The sequence below is a fragment of the Amia ocellicauda genome, chromosome 23, assembly GCF_036373705.1.
Source record: "Amia ocellicauda isolate fAmiCal2 chromosome 23, fAmiCal2.hap1, whole genome shotgun sequence".
NCBI lineage: Eukaryota > Metazoa > Chordata > Actinopteri > Amiiformes > Amiidae > Amia > Amia ocellicauda.
Genome location: NC_089872.1, coordinates 5190166 through 5211769, shown reverse-complemented (window position 1 = coordinate 5211769; position 21604 = coordinate 5190166). Strand labels below are relative to the sequence as shown.

At 39.1% G+C, this 21604-nt stretch overlaps 1 protein-coding gene across 1 annotated transcript in view; it reads left to right on the top strand.

Annotated features, from left to right (window-relative positions):
- Positions 1-2336: 2336 nt before the first annotated feature.
- Positions 2337-21604, top strand: part of hnrnpll (heterogeneous nuclear ribonucleoprotein L like) — a 34343-nt gene continuing 15075 nt past the window's right edge. Inside the window, exons 1-2 of the mRNA XM_066696634.1 lie at positions 2337-2779; positions 21384-21502. Coding sequence (XP_066552731.1) covers positions 2549-2779; positions 21384-21502 — 350 coding nt within the window. The 5' untranslated portion in view covers positions 2337-2548. The remainder of the gene's footprint in view (positions 2780-21383; positions 21503-21604) is intronic.

The following is a 21604-nucleotide window of genomic DNA, read 5'->3' as shown; positions in this document are numbered from 1 at the left end:
GATGTATCAATTTGGCAAATGCATATGTATATTGTCTAGTCCTGTTTAATGTGCAATAGGGAAGAATCCGTGTATCAGTCAGTCACCTCCATATTGAATGAAAAATATATTGTATTGCTATGTTGTGCTGAGGAGCCTGCCTTCCTTGTTCCCACTATAATTATACATTCTTGGTTTCGTTGCCAATGTACCCCCCACCCCATCTCATGGGATGTTCAAATGTTGGAGGGGATCCTGATTTAAATAAATATTATTATAATCTTGGTCTGAAACTTGGATGACATAGCTTCAAGATAATTAATACTGTATGAAATTGTAGGCAAAAACACAATAGTAAACTATTGTTATAAACAGTTGCTATAATTTTTTTAAACAAACACTGTGTACACTAGCAAATCTACTCTTTTGTGTTTTTATTCTATATTAGAAGTTGTTCTGTAATGTACTTTATTATGAACTTGCAATAACTTACAAAATGTAGTGAAACTAGTCCACCCCCCCATAGTTCTTAAAATTACTACAGTAAAAACACTAGTAAGTGCTACTGTAAACACTTTGATAATCTATAGTATCTTTTTATATAATGAGATATATTAAAACAGTTGACCATAGTGTTTAAAACTGCAGCTACAACTGACAGTGTTTTATGTATGTGAATATTTACTATGGTGTAAATAATAAACAGTACATTTTGTAGTTAATAATTAAATTTTACTACGTAAGCTATACAGTAATATCCATGTCTTATTTCCTAATACACAGAGTGTGTTTCTTAATGATTTCTCATTGAGGAAGCCATAGTACAATAATAATAATGCAATATCATACTATCTTACACTAGTACTTTTTGAAGGATAAAAATGTTGTATTACAGTGAATAACAAAAACACTAAATTACAAACACAGTACTTGATAGTGGGTTTCCATCTGTCATATTATTTATTATTATTCGTAGTGGGAGTAGGAGTAATAATACATATTTTCATGCACTACATCTCAAGGTCTCAAGAAGTGCATGGTGAGAGACAATCTTATATTCAATACATCACACAAAACCAAAAACACAAGCAACATGATTAAGTCAGACAATAAAAACTCATATTAATCATAATCTATACCAGTGGTTTTCAAACCGGTCCTGGAGTACCACCTGCCCTGCTGTTTTTTGTTCCAATCGAGGTCTTAATTGCTTAATTGAATCCTTAATTGAACCAACAAAGCAATACACCGTTAAATTAATTAATTAAGACCTGGGTTGGAGAAAAAAAAAAAAAACAGCAGGACAGGGGGTACTCCAGGACCAGTTTGAAAACCACTGATCTATACTATTAGCAGCAACAATACCACCTAGACTTCATAAATCAAAAAACAAACTGGACTGGCCATGGTTAAGACCTGGGTGACCTCTAAAGATAAATTAGCTGCTGTAGTGGAGTAGGTGGACCAGTAGGTGTCACTCTTATGTGTGAACCCAGGCCCTGTGCATATCCTGAAGATCCAAATCCCTTAAATGATCAAAGCTATTCACCCAGTTAGCTGGTTCTGTACAAATATGTGTACTCTCCGTGCTTTTCCTAACCACTTTCTACATACCACCCTTAATTTCAGACTTAAGTGACTTTTTGGCCCATTGCCCATAACTACTGCCCGGAAATTGCCAACACTTGGATTTAAACGGCCTGAATTTTAATTGAACATATTTGCATATTATAATACAAATAATAAGCAGGACCATTTATGCTATTTTCCTAATGATTACATATGCTGCATTGAACAAGCCAATTTATTAGTAGTGAAGAAATGTCAGTTGGAGAAAGACAACTCGGACACCTTTATAACTGCGTTGGAAAAGCAGGCATCTCCCATATTTTCTACAGATACACTTATCTGCGGAATAAAGAAGAAAATAAAAAACTAAAAATGTTGGTGTGAACGGTTAAATTTATAACTAGTCAACACATCCTAGGGCAGAATAACGCGGGGGTTACTGATTAGATTCTGCGCAAATGTGTCCAAAGCGAATCATTCAGCCAGGGAAATGAAAAGTTGCTCTTTTTAAGTGAAGTCTGTCTTTATAATAGGCTCTACGCAGTTACTTTACTGTTCAATCCTTGCATTGGATGCCACACATTGCTTTAACGCCTCCGCAGTCACACACCGAGCCCCAGACGTCAGCAACAGACGAGGAGGAGAGCAGAGGCCGGCTGAATGGAGCTGCCGCGGCGGAGCCTTCAGATCACCCGCCCTGCGGAAGATGGGCAGTCGCCGCACCCAATGAGAGGACGGCATTCGCCAGGGGCTCTCCAATGGCAAGGCTGCGAGGCGGGGCTTAGCAGTCAGTACTGCAATGTGAACAAAGAGGGACGAGACAGATACGTGGAGGCTGCGGGTTCTGGGTGACATTTAGCTGGCGGTTGATGTACACGGCTGGGCGGAGAGCACTGGCTTGACGGGGTCAACGGGGCTGCAGGGGGCGATTGTCAAGCGTCTGATCGATCGCTGTTTTTTGGTTTTTCCGGCCGCCGTTAAAGAGCCCCTTGGACCAGCAATGTCTCTGATTGAGGAATACGAAGAAGGGGAATACGAGCGAGCGCCCAAGCGCCTGAAGACGGGAGAGGAGGAGGAAGAGGAGGAGGAGGAGGAGGGCGAGGATCTGGAGGAAGGGGAGGACTCGGGGTCGGCATCGCCTGGGCTGCCGGCGGACGACGAGGATGCGGCTGGCCCCGGTGCGGAGAAAAGGGCCAACTGGTCCTCCTCGAAATACGGAGCTAATAGAAGGGTAAGATCCCGAGTGCGCCAGCCACCTGATTTAACTTTAGCAACCCCGCAGAAAATCAACAGAAACGTGTCTGCGGGCTGAACTAAGTGCGCAGTGTGCGGAGTGGCGCTATATAACTTTGGTCTCTCCGGGATGTGTGCGGTGGACTCGCACCGTGTCCAGCTGATCCGGCACCAATGTCAGTGAATTGTCCGCACAGAGCTGCGTTTCCTACAGTGACTGGAAAGGTTATTGACACTGAATTGCCCTGAGAGAAAGTCGTTCGATACAACGATCCACACAATCACTGCGCAAGTACTTTCACGAAATATTGTTCAGCAGTTCTGTTGCTTATGGAAATGCATAGATAGTAGGGCATTGATCAAGTATTAAAAGCATGTTTGCTAGAGTAGGGTATGGCCGGCTGTACCTTGAGGGTCAGCTGTGAGGAGATCAGCACCCCTATATCATAATAAAGTGAGTAATTCAAAATAATCGGGGCTGCTAACCAAGTGGTTAATTCTTGACAGGCCTACGCTACTACAGTCTTTCCTACAGCAAGTTTGATTTGGTTTGCATATATACTCTAGTTGTCACGAACATCAAATCAATGTGTCAGGAAAAGTAAGCTGTGGGATTTTTTTTTTCAGTAGTGGACGCAGATGTAGATTATCTTAAGTAATCATAGCACCTATACTGGCATCCTGTGTGACACACGTCTCACTCACATGTTACATATGTAACCATACGACACAATGAAACCAGACCACGACAGCCAGAAACAATGTCTCTCCTAGTTTGGAAATGTCCTCCTCTTTTTTGGTTAGCTTGTAGTGTTTAAGAAGGGCATTTCTGCATCTAGTTTCCTCTGTCGATTGGGCTAGGCTGCTAGATTGTGCAGCATGCAGGAAGTTGTTGTAATCCACCATGCGAAAGACTACCTGCATGATTGGCAGTGCCAGGAGACCCAAAAAAAATCGCACATGCAAATACGTGTCAATGTCATTTTAGGTGGCTGCAATGAAGCACATTCATAATCTGATATACAAGAGCAGCGTGCAAACAAAACATCCCACTGCAATTGAACAAGTGCATTTGCTGCAGGGATCTGAAATGCCTTCACAGCCCTTAGCAATGATGTACCAAACAGATCAATGTATTTGTACCTCTTATTTTGAGACCAGTAACCTTATTGTTATGTTTTCTGTGCATAATTCCTATGCAATTTCTGAAACCCTAGCCTTTAAAAGTGAGCAAATGCATTTACGAACTCCCTCGACTCATTCTCATGTGATGGTTATGTGTATGTACTCCATCACTTGATAGAAAACACCTTGAGAATAAATAGAGGACATATTTGACCTTTATGATGTCACCTTTATGACCTATAATTTTCACTCATTCAAAAACCCAGATAATTGTGAAACACATCGCAAGAGCCCTTTTGCACACTTTTATGTTGATATTAAAAAAAGATTTATACTGGAGATATATCTGTCCTGATATATTCTGCCTCTTACCTTTTCAAATGCTTGCTTTCCATAATATCACAATGACATGTCCTGCCTAATGTCGCACATTATTAGTGTATGCCTTGCAAACTGCTAGATGATATTCAGAGCTTCCAGGTTGCTCTCCAGTCATTTGTAATCCTGTGTTGTCTCCCCACCATCTAACAATTAGTTTAAACCCAGATGATTGGAGAAGAAAAGCCTGTTTTCTTTGGGTATCACTCTGTGCCATCTCAGATTAATAGTAGACTGCATTTAGCGGAAAGCATTTAAAGTAGTACTTAGATTAGTAACGCAGAATGCTAGGCAGGTTACCAGCAAGGCTGTGCAAATCTGAGGAAAAGCTTTGAGTCCTCTGCCTGTGAGCCAAAAGAACCAGCTGCTTTACAGATGATACCAAATTCCCTTTTATCTCAGCAGTGCTCAGTCCGACTTTACATAAATTAAAGCTTGAGCATTATTGCCAATAGACCACTGATTACCTATCAATTTTAATTGCTCGAGGAAGGGGAAATAATAGTCAGTGATTTCATTATGTCTCGCTGTACAAAAATAGTCTGTTTCTTTACACACTGAATTACAGGATTTGTAACTCGGTTGAAATACACAGTGAGGGTGCTTTGCTGTTGCTATTGTTCCATGCTTAAGTGGTTTTGAGACATTTCTGGATAGGTTTTCTACCACACTGATCATTTTACATTTTGTTTACTAACGTTATCTGCCACATGCAAATGCAAACGTTAATTCACTTTCTGTAATATTGCTCATTTTCATCCCAAGTTATAAAACGCAGGGGGCAATGCAAATCTGCCCGTAGTAAGGACCCATGCTTGGCAGTGTACCACAGATGAATGCACGCCTCTAGTCGAGCCTCTTGCTTTAATGGGATTGCACCCGGTATGAAAAGAGAGCCAGGTTGTCCAATAAATTAGCTATTGATTTTTCTTTGTCGAATGTGATAGGTTTAAAATGGAGAAACACCAACCTTTTGCAGCTACTTGGACTTGGTGTTGGACAGGATCAGAATGGCATTGCATATTGTCACGGCTCGCTGCCCTGCTTTGCTTTTACTGATGCAATTAGCAGTTTTACTTAGTTTTGGATCTATTTGAATGACTGACATTTACATCTTGCAGTGAATGCTGTACCTACTGAAAGACATGAGTGTTGAATTGGTTTGTTCTTGATTTAACCAGGCAAATTTAGGATGGAATAGTTTGCTGTGCAAAATAAATAAATGCACCTTCAGAGCCGGAAAGACAAATTAAAAATGTCACTAGTGCTAAGAACAGTGAGAGGGTAATTATAATGGAAAATGGAAACACTTTTGGAGTTCAACGCTAAAAGAACCGTCATTTTCTTTTCACCAGAGAGAGAAACTGATAGAATGTGGTTTGGAAATGTGTTAATTGCAGGCTAACTAAATGTAATATTCACGCCAGTCACCTTACCCAAGGTACTTTCCCCATCTGTGATGAACAGCACAAACCTAAGTGTATTTTAGAACATAAAATGAATATTAGAAATGAAACGCAAAGAGCATGGAATTTATGTATTTGACTAAATGTTACTTGTGGACGTCTAATCAAAGATATTTTTTAACCGTGTGTTTTTATATTCATCTGCAGGATTACGCTTTAGTCAAATGTGACTTTCGCTACAAAAAAGAATTCCAAAGAGTACAAACCGACAGCAAATGCAGTATCTGTTAGTGACCGTTTTATTCGCACTGCGTTGAAACGCATCATTCTTGCCCGCCAGTTGTACTTAGACACGAGGAGCAGCAGGAAGAGCAAGGCCTTCGTAGCAGTCTGTAAAAATGTCTACTTAAGATAGCACTGTATAGATCAGTTGATTTAGGGTCTTGCCACTACCCCAGTCTATGAATCATTACTTAGATTTTCAAAGAAGATGGTTCTTCATTTTTGTTTGTGTTGTTTTTTCAAACAGGTGGTGTTTTGCAGCTGGTGTTGGTATGCTGATGATATCAGTTTGATCAACCTGTTTTGTAAAAGGTTGCACAGCTAGAGCACAGAGATTAAGATTCATGGCAAGTTAATGGAGGCTTCAATTGTTATTTTTCTGTTTCATATGAAGACTGCCTGCTCCAGAAATGAGTACAATACATCTGTTATATAAATTCCAGTTGATTTGTTTGTATGTTACTAGTTAGACATCCACGAAGGCTGGTTTGTGTTTATAAAACTATTTTGGACCAATGTCTTCTTAATGCCTTTTTATTTGTGCCGCTTCTGGTACTGAGAGTTATGTAAAATTTTTGATGTTCCCAGGGTTAAGACTGCATTGGGAATAAGGGCTTTTAGCAGTAGTGTACTGTGGTCTTGGAACCGTCTTCTGACAAATCGTCTGAATGGCTGGCCTACTTAGCCGAGGTTTCATTTTTGGGCTGTTGTTTGTGAAAGTGTTTGACGTCTAGAGAATGAATGGTACAGCACTTTTGCAGCAACATTATTATTATTATAATATTAATTTCATAGAGGGCTTTATCCAAGGTGACTTGAAAGGTTAATAAAAGTACAATATGATCAATCATCAATACTTTATATAGAAGGATACTGTATTACACAAGTGCTTTTCAAAGGATACAAAGAGTAACGCTGTACTTGTGAATAACAAAAATGCATTTGCCGCCGACAGGAAATTACAAGCATGGGTTTTCACCTTGTAGAAGGAAGAATCAACTGTCAAACAAGGCCCATTAGGTGTTGCAACTAGAAATGATGACTGACTGGTAATTTGATTTGAAGCAGAGATTAACTTTAGTGTGGCAGAGAATCACAAAGAGGATCTTATGTGCTCTCCATAAAAAAAAAAAAGAGAAAAAAATGGCGTATTTATATTCGTATTTTGCCTTGCTGTTTGAAGTGCTGGGAGTCTTTAGTGTTGTGTAAATACTTCAAACTGCTTTGTGCATGGTAGTCTACTATTTGAAGCCCTTGAGTAAAAATATTTCCCTTTTGCACTAATCAGCTATTTCTGTGATATGTTAGCATTTTTCAACAGCTTGTGTGCTTGATAATTAGGTGAAGATAGCATTGAAACATTACACAGCACCACACAGAGTGGACGTTGATGCATTAAATGGAAATTTTTTCAGGATTGATACTCAGAGGAAAGCATGCTATTTTCTGCAATATCTCTGATGGCTTCAACGAGTGTCAGGGGAGTCCTCCTTTGTTTATGTGTTGTTGTACTATCGGGTCCTACGGTATAGCCTTAATTCTGTAGCGTTCAGCCTTGCAGAAAAGACGACTTTCCCAGGGCAAATGTCCAGAAAATTGTGTGTTTTGATAGAAGTTATTGCACCGTTTGTACACAAAACTGTTTTCTGATCCATTTCATCCCCCGATAAAGAGAAGGGATGATTTAACCATTACATCTCGTAAAACAAATGGTTTGTTTTAGAAAGACTTCTAAATGTCACAATAGAAGTAAACATAGTTTGGATTTGGCTCAGGGAAGACCGTTAAAAAATATAATATAAGTATACTTTAAACAAGATACCTCCTAATATAAAACAAGATAAAGATAAAAACCTACAATATAAAACCTAATATACCAGTTACACACTACACACTTGGATTACTGTGTACTATTTCTAGTACTACAGGTACAATTCGTGCTAAACAGGGTAATACAGGGTAATACATTTGTTGAATGAATGGGGATTGTCTTCATAAACGCGAAAACTAACATGGACATGAGTTAAATACTAATATGTGTACAGTTAATCGGAAAATGTGTTATTTATATGTTATAAATTAACAATAATCCAAATAATAATATACTCCACATTTTTATCTGCACAAACACAGTCCCTGAGAGCCCCTAACTAACAGGTTTTATAGGAAATCTTTAATCATCAGTCTTTTAACATCTGGTACAATGTTTAATGCATCAAATACACAGGTGATTTGTTAAATGACATTATTTAGATATTTGGTATAAAGAAAATGAACTTTTCAGACCTAAGTTGCAGAATCTCAGCGTTCCAATTGGTGGAGCCGTGCAGACTCATGCAGAACTGCAGACATCTGCGCTACAAGAACGTGACTTTAGCCTGACTGCAGAGAGCATGTGCTTTGTTTGATTTTTGACTCTGGATTTAAGTCATTTAGTTGTGGGTTCAAGTCCCAGGTGGGGCAGTGCTGTTGTACCCTTGAGCAAGGTACTTCACTTAGATTGCTCCAGTAAAATGCACAGCTGTATAAATGGGTACAAATGTAAGTTGCCCTGGATAATAAAAATAATAATAAGGGTTTTTATTTTTTAATTTACATATTTTTTCATAGTGCATGACTGTGTTCAGTGTAGTGTTAAAAGGATGGCATGGTTACTGTATCTATATTTAAAGTGTTTGAGGCTGAATGGTAAACATAGGAACCACAAGGCAGCAATTATTAATCTGTACTAGATAATAGCATGTGTACCATATTGGATTAATTATAGCCAATCCTCAAAGCTTTAGTAAGGCCTGACGGTATTGAAACCAGGCTGAGGTTAACAGCACAACAATAAGTTGGTAGTTGTTGGTGTCAGTGTGCAAACTGATAAAGCTGGTCTCTAATTGCATGACAGCCTTTGACCCCTGATTGAAAGTTTGTCTTCCGTGTATGTTCTGTTTGTTGTATGTTTTTCAAGGACACTGCTATTTGCTTATGAAAACAAAGGCTAATCACAGGGTGACAAAGATGTTTTTCGCTCCGGAGCCTCTGTAACGAATCTCGCCGCGGTTGGCGTAATTAATTCTCCCTGTGCCCCTCCACACTGCTCTGCTACAAAGTCACAGAGTAATTGAATTATGCAACTTAATTTCTGAATTCCAAACAGCTGCTCTAAACATCAAATGCCCATTGCTAGAGAACGTTCCAAAAAGCTGGAGAGCATTATTAACATTTCCCAGTCAATGTCACTATTCCTCCCTCCAGTGTTTACCTTCTTCACAAAGTGCTGAAAATCAAACCGGTCTGTCCACTTTGCTTGTGAGTTTGTTTTATTTAGCAGTATCTGGCAGTTCTGGATTTTTTTGTTTGGTTTGTTTAATATAAAAGAAATAGTTTTATGTTCCTTGAACAGCTGTTTCATTTAATCTTAAATGCACAGAGATCTAAGGCCAAATAAATGTCTTTGTCTGTAAATATAGATTTTATAGATAGATAATTGTGAAAGTGAAATCCTGTGGTTGCGGCTTTTAGTGTTTAGATTTTCAAGGGCAACACCATTTAATATAATATACAAAATATACATGTACCTCAAAATGTATGCCACTTGACCTTTTTTTTTTTTTTTTTTTTTTGTGGACAGAAGGCCTAACCATGTAATAGTTTTGTTTTAAATGAAGTCATTGAATTCAACTTGAAACTATAAAAAATGCAAACCACTTCGATTAGGTGACATCATTCAAAATACATTATTTGTGTTATTGATTTTGTATTTTTAAGGTTTATTTTGGAGTTACCTGTTGTAGAGGGATATAACCCAAAGCTGTCACAATTGAGAATTAGTCTGTGAGAAAAACAATACTGTACTGCATTACAGCTCATGAGATGCTTGACTGCAGTGCACATGAATATTAAGCTGGTAAAACCTTTTAATGAAGGTCCTTGTGATCACATATTCCACATGGCGTAGTGCTGTGCTAATATGAAAACAAGACCTTAATCCCTTAAAAAATAAAAAATCAGTGCATAGTAGTTGTGGTGATAGATTGAGAGAGCCATTGTTTACCCCTTACAGAACTCATTTGATTTTTAATTAGATTTTTTCGATTTAAAACATTCTTGTGAAAGAGCTGTGAATTTGAAAAGCTTTTTTAACCCGTATTGCCATACAAAAAGGGGGGCAGGAAAAAACTGATGTCTGATGTGCTCAATGTACTGTAAAATGGATGACTAAAACATAAAGTTGATTTTTGGCACGCGTTTCTGTAAGGTAGAACCTCTTATACCTCAGAATGGCCAATCTGCTTTGCTGTTAAAAAATAAAGCGTAGTGCTGTAAAACGAGAGCCTATAATTGGCATAACCTCTCCGGCAAAGTAAGGACACCTTCATTGTCAAAGTACCCGCAGTTCCTGTGATGAGAATCGACTGCACAGTGCTGTAGTTCCAATTGCACATTACGAAAGCAGTTAATGTCTCCCACACTGTACTTCAGTGCATTGTGTGTGGATTATTCCTCTCCCTCATCAATAGAGCTTCAATAGGGGTTCAAACGCGGGCTGATTCTTTGGATCAGGCCGGAACACCACTAGAAGCCCTGTGCTTTGAAATTGGGTTCAATGTCTGTCGAGTTCAAACAGAGCTGTCTCAAAGCGCTGTATGTTTATTTATATATTCATTTTTACCTCCCTGCTGACTGTGTCTGCGCTGCCTTCCCTCAGGCCTGCCTGCCACAAGAGCATCTTTAGCAAAACAACTTCTACATGGCGTCTCTCTCAGCTGCTCGATCGCAGAGGGCCTCCTCTCTCACCAGAAAAACCTCCCCAGTCTTGCTCTGGAGAGATCTCATTGACACAGTGGTCAGTGGTCAAACATTTCTCATTCTCCGTACACTGTGTATTAAAGCACAGTGTTCAGTTTGCCTTTTTATACGATTTTTGTCTCTCTCTCTCTCTCCATGTGACTGCTTTCCACCCATTTCAGATTGCCTAATTTGGTTTGGTGTCACCGAAAGAGGGAAAGTAATAAGGAGCAGCATTTTGATGCAGCGTGGCAGTCTTTGATTGGGCGATGGGACAGACGGAGACTGCTCCCGTGTCTTTGCAGTGAAGGAATAAAGCTTGCAGTCACCCCCGAGGATTGTGTTAGGGGTGTGTCATAATTTGCACCCCTGATGAGCTCCCGGATGGCTCGGCTGCTAGAAGCCTCGGCCGGGTTGAGCCCTATAGTCCAGAGAGCACTGGTTCTAATCTGGTTTGTGTCGTGGTTGCTTTGACTGCAATCACCCAAGTGTCACCCAGATTGTTGGCAGGGCTTGAGTCAGGGATTCCACAGCTTGTTCCACCACAACCTGGGCTTATTGGGAGCCTGTGATCTCTGTAGTGCTGCAATCCTCCCCACAATGCTACAGCTTTGCAGCACATTGCACAATTGCACGGTAGCAAGGAAAGCAGATGGCTTATCAGCGCGGTTTATTCGCTTGCTGACTTCTCTCCTGCATTAGTATAGGAGGTGTAGGAGAGATCCGGATGGAACTGTCAACTCTCACCATATAAAACAAAAATAATTGGTGATTCCAAATAGATGCAATTATGGTCATCATAATAAACATGAATACAAGCCTGTACTTTAATGTAATGCAGATTTTTTCCCGGTTTTTGTTTTTGTTTTGTTTTATATTGGTGTTACTCTTGTAATGTTGTGTATGTGTAGTACATTGTATGTTAGTGTGTAAAAACCATGCCAAGTTCTTCTAAATTGCATAACAATAACAGAGCAAGAGCAGCAATAAAAACGAGAACCAGCTTCAGTGAGGTTTAGACATTTTTGTTGCATCCTTGTTCAATTAAGATGCTATAACTATAATAACATGATAAAATTGGAGATCTTCACCCTGGTCCTGCAGAGCTACAATGTCAGCTATAATGATCAGCCACTGATTGAAGCCACCTATGAAAACTGATGGATTGGGGCTTCCCAGGACCAGGCTTGGTGACCACTAATCCATAGTATCCCATTTTGCTATTCCTGGGTATAATAGCATGTAGTGCAGGGGTGGTCAACCGTGTTCCGGAGGACCAAAATCCTGCAGGCTTTATAGGTCTCTCTAAATCACCAACCACAGGATACCTGGAACGCATGAAAGTTCTGACTAATTAAGGACCCACAATTGGCTCAATTAAGCAATTAACAATCTGGATAAAACTAAAAATAGAAGGCGCTGCCGCCTTCCAGGTCTAGGGTTTTGTAACATCACTACTTTCAACCAGCATCTGTTGATTAAAACTGGGGTTTCCTAAACTAATCCTGGAGGACCCCCTGCCCTCCTGGTTTTCGTTCCAAACGAGCTCTTAATTATATAATTGAGCCTTATACTGCATTGTTAGTTCAATTAAGGAATCAATTGAGCAATTAAGAGCTCGGGTTGGAACAAAAACCAGCAGGGCAGGGGGTCCTCCATGACCGGTTTGGGAATCCCGTGGTTGAAATGGTCTTTTAATGGCAGACTGGGCTGATCAACTACTGGATTTGGGATCATGGGATGGTATCTTGTTAAAATCCTGCTCCTCAAGATGACCATGTTTTTGGACTGGACTCATTTTGGGGGCCCAGAATCTAGGGGTCGTGGGCTAAAGCTTCCCAATTCTATTTGAATGTTTTTAGGCTCAGTCTTCTACTGACTTCTACTTTTGGTAATCCTGATAGATCCAGTTCAAATTACACTTTTTGAATTTTGTTTGCGTGTCATTTCTATTGCACAAGCTAAACCTGAATTACTGTATTGTCATAAAACCTGTTCAGATACAAACACACTTACAGATAAGAAATGGCCTCTGACGTACAAAAGCACCCTTATTTATTTATTTGTTTAGTACATTTGACCTACTGGGGAGATGGCACAGTTACTGGAAAGAAGGTTAATGATTGAATTGCTTAAAGACCAATACACCTAGATAGTACTGAGCAAATACAATGCCATTTGGTGTCGTCTTTGCTCTACATGATACATAATATGATATTTTGATTTGTAAATGGTGCATGTGTGGACAGATCAGGAGAGTTAAAACAAATCTCAAATCATGAAATTGCTTCCTTAACGTTTCTATCTCTACCTTGTGCAGTTTTAATAGCCACAACAATGTAATCACACACTTGCTTTAAAGTGAATTCAGGCTGATTGTAAGAATGCTTTTTTTTTTTTTTTCTCCTTTTAAAGCTTTGATAAGTAAACTTTGCAAAACAAGACAAAAATAAAACGGATGAGGCCGAGAAGATTGCAGTGTTTCTTTTTTTTTTACAGATAACTCTCATGCATGATCTTTTTATTTGTACTGTTTTGAACATTTAGCAAAGTCAAAATGTAATTACTGCCTAGAGAATCTTGTTTTTTTTATTTTCATTTCAAGAGAGTGAGCCCCATATTTACTTAGCATTCTTGACTGTTTTACTAGTTTAAGGGACTGATTCAATGAAATAATTGCACACACTGGTGAGCAAGGCTGTTAGAAAATATTTTTCATTTCAGCCCGAACAGAAAACGAAGATTGCATCACACCTATAATTGGTATTTCTACCTTTTCAACACTCACAACGTCAACGGCAGGCAATTAAACACAGAATATTATTTTAAACCAGTATATATATATATATATATATATATATATATATATATATATATATATATATATATTTAATATTATTGAGGTAAATGGTCACCATTTTAATGCTAAATACAAAGTACAGCAGATTTTATTTTTTATTTTGAATTATGAATGAGCTTGAGAGAGAGATTGTAACCCTTCCAGGATTTTACAACTGGAAGGGTTTAGATATATCATTTAAAATTGTGCTGTGTCTACTATCAAAGCAGTTCAGCAGAACGATGATCATGGGAGAGTTTCACGCAGTTTCATTCCCAGTTGGTTCTTGATCATTATTCGTAACCCATTAAAAAGCCAGCCGCAGGGATCTGAAAGATATTAGCATACATCATAATTTTTTTCTTCAGCTCCTTCAGTAGGGCCTTTTATCGAATCTCCATAAGCTTCTGATGAGATGTACACTAGTTTTTGGGCAGGAGTGTATGTCAGTCACAGAGAAAACTGCCTTGGAGTTGGCATGTCCCCAGCATCAGTGTGAGATGCTACGAATCTTGCCGACGTCTTGAACGTAGGGGACTTAGATCCAATAACGTAAAAAAAAGTATTGACAGGGTGGCAAACACTGACCCAAAAAATAACTCTAGAGGATTCATTAACAGTTGAAGCGAACCATGGCGAGGTTTTCTTGCAATGTTTTTGTGCTGCGTGCTGCACTGGTGTATTCTTTATTTTAAAAGAATAAAAAGTGTAGTTGAGAATCATGCAAGTTTATAAAATTGGCTGTTGGGAATTTTCATTTTATAGCACGTGTCCCTGCTGAAGTATAATCAGCCTGAAATCACTTTAAAGCAAGTGTGTGATCACCTTGTTGTGGCTGTTAGGGAATATGCTTACACTGTACTTTACTGGCCTTTGTATTATGTTGTGCATGATTAGGACAGTGGAGGGAAAGTCTGTGAGCAGAATATGAGTCTAAGCATAGATGGGGAATATCACAAAGTTTTAAAAATATACAATAACGCATGCCATTGTTGCTCCATGAATATATTTATATGGATAGTGATCTACAGGACTGTGCGTAATATAGAGAGCAGTAAGAGTATCTGGGGATAGCTGACAAACTCTCATTCAACCACAACCATACTGTTATAGATTTTAAGCAAGTTGGCATGGGTGCTGAATGCTACATACCCTATTTCCAGCTGTTTTGAGCTGTTTACTGGTGTTATGTGCAAATCCACCTGCAATATAATGGCAATTGAGTTGGGAAATGGGAAATCACTCTGTAACATGCTGCTGTTGTTTGACTTTGTTGAGGCCTTTGTCTCAGATCTCTCATATTGAATTATGAAACTTGCATTAAATTAGTGTAGGACTGCAGGTCACCCTGAGTAAGGGTGTATGTCTACAATTAATGAAACTCTTCTAGGTACACACAGCTCTCCCACCGTGCACATTCCTCCTCCTGTTTATTGCCCGTGTATCACAATGCATGGTGTGGAGTTTTTTTTTACAATGTGGCCTACATTTATTCTGAGCCACTCCTTAAATGTCAGCTGCCTGCTAAAAATAACTGAGAGAAGCCTCCTTATCTTGCCTTGCACCATGCTCATGCACTTTGCCAAATACGAAACCCTATTGTTTTTTCTTTCTTTGCAAATGTTGTCTGTGTGCTTGAATTGACTCGCAACCGGTTTTTGGCATAGTGGTTTTGTGAAGCTAGAACACGACACAAAACCCGGGTAAAGGAACATTGTATGGCGGCCGATTGTGACTTGTCGGCAATCGAATTCACACCCCTTTGATGTTCACCTTGAGCTACTGTGCACATAATGCACTTTTCATTCCGCAAAGCTATTCTTGATAAAAACACGTGAATTTTTACAACCACCTTTTTTTTGTTCTGTTTTGGCGTTGTTCTGACCGCAAATGTCGGCGCCGTTATCTCCTGAGCAAAAACCTTTGCAGAGAGCAACTCCAAACCGCCGAACACAAGCGGATGTTTCTATCGGCTCCAACTGAACCAGTTCTGCTGTGCTATATCCGGCGAATCTTGAGAAACCATTTAGCATACTGAAGGCCTTAAAAAAGAAAACCAAGAAAAACCAAAACAAAATGATGTACACCACTAAAAACCTAGGCCATTGTTCTTTAAACCCTCCGGTTCAGTTTGTTTTTAAGACCCCGTTCACACTTATTAGGCCTGCCCTGGGCAGCCTCAAATTTAGGCCTAAATGAAATGCATGTCGGGAATTTAATAAATCTGCGCAAACAAACCAGTTACGGATGACATTTAGGTCTGCTTACAGGTGTATGTGATGTATTTATAATCACAACTTATATAGGCTGTTGTTCGGTTCTATATTTTCATTTAAAGTAATCTTAACCCTTTGCAGCAGAAGCTTTCTAATATAATAATAAAAAAAAAGCTGGTTAAATGGGGAATCAAATTAATATATTTCCCTTTTCAAATGTCTATCTTCAGTTTTGCAAGTCTAAAAGTGTTATGCAATTCACCCGAAAGCGAAGCACATTTAGTAGGACATCTACATTAAATCCCAAGAAATCGTATGCATTAGTTATCAATAGCCTATTGAGATTTATAATCTGAAAATGTCTATTACATACACACACACATACAGCACATATAATATATTATAGTAGTAGTATTTCAGAAGTGTCTGTGTCTTCGGTGCTGTCTGCTGCAGTTCCATATGTCCCACAAAATCCAAGCAGCTGCTCAGTATTTCTTCTGAGTTCCTCTGAAAAATTTGCAACCTTTTCTCTGGACTCCACTGCATTTGTTGTAATTTTTAAAGTCTGTGTTTTTATTTTCCTTTTAACTTGGTCGGGCGAGTGATTGATAACCATCGATTGAAGCCTTCTGTGATCGCTTCTATAGTTATATCCTCATAGACCGCAGCACTCATACACTTCCTTCAGTTTATTTTTAACTTTATCTTCCATCCACATTGTAGACAGTGCTTTAATTTCTGCATTATCCCAGTTACCTCCAAAGCCGGCATTTGTAATTGTACTGCTCGGCTCAATATAATTGCATGTCGGATTGCATAGTAAACAGTTGGTCTTGTTTTAAAATGCATTGATTGGAATGGAAACCTGCTTCGGTTAAATTTATATCATTTTAATGCAAAATTCAGATTGAATAAAGTTGAATGGTCCCGTTCACAATTTCACAATGCATTTTACACCTGTAAATTGCATACTGTTACATTTTAGACTTCAGTCATACTTAGTAGAAAAAGAAAGAAAGAAGAAAACAATAGCAAGTTTACCAGCTACACACACTTTAATTTTCATTGACCGAGTAGTTTGAACTGACCTTGAGGGCTGAGAGAGATCCAGGCGAAGTTTTCTAATGATCACCAATTTCATTATTGCAAAGGTCTACTTAATCGATTGGAAATACTTTTACAATCCGATGATTTAAGAATACTCTTTCACCATCTTCCCAAACACCCCCCTTCACTCCACACAGTGAGGCAGCACTGTGGAGTAGTGGTTAGGGCTCTGGACTCATCAGGTTGTGGGTTCAAATCCTGGGTGGGGCAGTGCTGTTGTATTCTTAAGCAAGGTACTTCACTTAGAAGCTCCATTAAAATGCCCAGCTGTATAAATGGGTACAAATGTAAGTCGCCCTGGATAAGAGCGTCAGCTAAATGACAATGACAATAATAATAATGCAGAAAGAAATCTGTTCCCATTTCCTCTCTTCCCCTGTGTGTTGTACATTGGTCAAACACATGGACTTTTAAAAGTGTGCTGTTGAATTCAGTTTCAGTCATTCAAGATCTGTTTGCTCATCTGCAAATGAATTTAAACAAAAACGAAAGGCACATCCACCTTGATTAGGTTTGAAGGTAGTTTAACCTCCATCGGTTATAGAGTGTGACTCTTGCCTTATCTTGAACCTTTTGTTTTGCTTGATCTTTTAAGCGATATTTAAGCGAGTCCTGTGGTCACTCTACTGATGCATTATGCCACTGTGCTGACCTTTGTGCTTTCCTGACGATTTGATTATCTGCGTCTGATTACTTAAAGCCTAATTTCTATTCTACTTCCTGTACCCTTAAGCCAAGTGACCTCCAATTTACATAGGCACATTTACATAGTGCCAAGAGAAGCAAGTAACGGTGCTAAAGATGGCAGGGTTTTCCGTTCACTGTATGCAAAGGAGAAAATGCTTATATCTTGACATTCCTATGTCAGCAAGTGTCACCAGATAACCCTGTCCTTGTAATATGACAGGAAGCATAACAGTCCCAGAATCAGAGCCCTATTAATATTGCCAGATATTAATGTGGATGTTCAAGCAATTCATTTGAAGGCTTTGGGAGATTGAAAATGTCACTTCACAAAATAGAGATCCTTTTTGTTTATTGTTGTGAGTTTTTGGGGCTTCCCATTTCAACCGTCATCTTTTTGATGGCACTTTTGGTTCCCCCTACTGCAGCTTTGGAGCATTGGGGAACTTGAAAACGTTTAGTTTCGATTTATTGTAGAAGCTGACATGGGTCAGCCAAAAACCGATACACTTTTTTTTTTTTAAAAAGCCAAAATATGAAAAGTTGCTGGGATATTGTTATGTTCATGACCATTTCCTGTCAATGTTTTGATGGCATTTTTGATTGCAGAGCCCCTTAGCAGCACAATTAATTAACAGCTGGATTCATTCGGCATCCTGGTGTCCAATTTGCAGTGACGTCAAAAAATTATTCCCTTTTGACCACACCTTTTTTGGCTGAAACTCAAAAGGTAGTTCTCTGTTTTTTGATTATTGATTTGTATCAGAAATTATTAGACGTTATTGTGGCTCTGTAATGTTTTTGAGAAAAAAAAAAACCTTTCAGATTAAATCAGATGTATTAAACCAGCTTTTTATTTTTTAACATATGAAAAACTTTCTTCGGCAATATGTATGCATCAGTAAGGTGCACAGAAAGTTTGTACAGTATTGTAAACTTCTTACTAGGGCTTTGTGTTCTTGCCATTTATTTTTGTATGAAAATTATCTTTATATGTGATGTAGTATGTGAATGAGACGATTCATTTTCCCATTTCTCTTGAGCACTTCATTCCACTCCACAAAAGTTAAGCAGTTGCACTAATCGCTTACATTCACGCCTCAGTTTGCTCTTTTTTCGCCGTTCTCACTCTTTGCCTGATTTAGCTTCCAAGCTGTCAGTTGTATCATTGCACATTGTTCTCGACTGCGAATTAAACATACATTTTCAGGGCAATTAGCATGCAAATACATCTGATTTAAGATCTAAAGGCAAATCGTAATGCCAAAAATCCAAGGCTCTACTCTTTCCAAATATCAAGGTTGGAATGGAGGAAGTGCTCTGGTCACGTTTCATTGCAAAGTTACTTTTGATAGGGTTGACATGATGAGTGGTGTACCAGAGGAAAACAATTTGTATTTATTGTATAAAGACATGAAGAGGCCAATTGAAGAGGTCTGTTCATTCTGGTTTTGCTGGAATTCTTCCTTTAAGCAGTAACCAAACCAGCCCAAAAACAAAATCCTGGAAAAAATGAAAATGCAGATGAGATGCATTATAGACTGTAATGGACAGTCCAACCAAAATTAATGAAAATCCTTGAATTCCCCTTCAACAAAATGAAATGGTATACATCTGCCTTGCTCTGCAGCAGTGATGTGGAGTGGGTGGAAATGTTAACATCTCCCTGCATTGAAAGCTTTTCGGTAGACTCCTTCATATTCCTTTTTTATTTTAATTCAGTATTGGCACGTCACAGATTTTTCTTCTCTGGAAAATACACAGCCCATAAGTGTCACCTACACACTCAATTGTGTAGCAAAGCCATGACCAACCACCCTTCCACACGGGCTGCCTGCCCTAACTGCACCTACACCACATGAACTGCCTCTGAAAGTGACAACTGTTTCACCTCGCTGTCAAAGGGGAACGCATGAGAGGTGAAGGAGAGGGCTTCTTGCAGAATGAAAGGGAAGTGACTACAAGGCGACGCTGGGAAGCGAGATGCCTGTAAAAGATATTGCTTTCGTAACACCACAGGCAATGAGATGAAAGAAGACTAAAGACAGTTGACATGAAAAGAGAGTAGGAGGTAGAGAGGATGTTGAGATTGAGAAACGGGGGCTAGTTTTCTGTACAGCTGTGAGACAGTGCTGTAGCTGAAGCAATATCCTTCACTTAGTTTCTCCCAAAGTACTGTAGGAATACATTTGTTCTTTCTCTCCTTCATTTCACTGGTATCATTCTTATCTCTATTTAGCATGCATGTACTGGGGAAGGATGCAAAGTACATTTATTTACCTTAGTTCTACTGGCACAAGTGTAACCAAGAAATATGAACTAGACCTGCAAATATAAATAGTTAGTGCTTCCAGATGGCAGAGATGGTAGATTGTCGATTTTAATATTTAAGTAACGCAATAAGACTCCTATTTAAGTAATTCTAATCATAACTTCAATTGCCACAACTTTATTTCAGCTGGTTTGTCTGTATAATCCAGAGATGTCAGCTACTGGTAAAATGCATTGTATTGGTCTTCTGTCCTGGAATAGACAGGTGATGGAAAGCAGCCAGATGGAAGGTCTAGCTGGAGAACGTTTTTATTCGGTCTAAAAATGAACATTTTTTGGTTCCACAGCTCTTTACTGTTGCTCGCACAGATGTAGCCTACATCCCTGAGTTCATCTGTTCTGGTTGCATTATTCTCAAATGTGTTGAGTATCTCGCCAAATTCCCTCCTGCCACTCTTGCTCTCCATCTAAACAAAACTGTGGTTAGCCTTTGTTTTTTCTTCTCCTTCCTGGAAGTGCATAAATCACATGACACTCCTCTAAAGCTCAATTGTGTTGAAGCTGTCGCACCTGTTAATGCGATATGAATATGCTTGGAGATTGATCTCGCACCACACACGATCCAGCCAGAATATGACCCCATAGTACATCTGAAAGGAGCCAGGTGGGATAAACCTTTGCATAAATGCCCAAAGAAATGCTTATATCACCTTCCTATATCAAATTAATAAAGGGTGACATTTATATTTGTAATTTGAACTAACAAAGTCTACTTTATGTTCGGCTGAAATTCACCATTAACTTCTTTTAATTTGCACCTGATTTAGCTACTAACACTTGACTGTTATTTAATTATATGTTGGATTTAATTTCATTATTTATTCTAATTTACAATGACTGATTCTTTATGTTTTTGGGAGATTTGTGTGTGTTGCGTTGAAAACAGTTTTGTTTCTGAGGAGAATTAGGCAAGTGCACATGATTTTTATTTCTGTCGAGAGTTCCACTTGCTTTGAAACCTAAGACATCAAAGCAGTTGAAATGTCCTTCATGTGCTTAGGTGGATTGCAGCAAAACACATTTTAAAACAGAATATAATCCCAGATCTCAGTGCTTTTTTTAATAGAAGGAAATGCTATTAAAAACGTACAGCCTTTAGAATAGATCACTGGAAATAAGAACAAAAGCAAATTAAAACCTGAGAGGGGGACAATTAAAAACATAATTTTACATTCCTCAATGATTTTTTTTCCCCCTCATTTCTGTGGTAAGCGCAGTTATTTATACTTCTATAAAAATCTACTACAGGACGGCATCTCTGAATAAAGAAAACAAGGTGTACATCAAATAACAGGGTGCATTTGCATGTAAAAGCAACAAGTTCTGAACTCATTAGCATGCATTTGACTGTGTTTTATGCAGTTTTACACGACCATCTGATAACAGCTGCTCTGCACACAGCCAGCTGTCCCGGTTTGACTCCTAGCGCTCCTAATCCGAGGTCTCCCTTTACAGGACAATGGGGACGATGCCCACCGGATCGCCCCGTCCCCTGTGGTCCATGTCCGGGGGCTGTGTGAGTCGGTGGTGGAGGCCGATCTGGTGGAAGCCTTGGAGAAATTCGGAACAATATGGTAAGACTTTCCCCGGTCTGCTTGTCCTCACAGCTGGGGCCTGGTCCTGATGTTCACTGTGGGGTAGCAAACGAGTACCGCTCGATTGCAGATTAAAGGGTT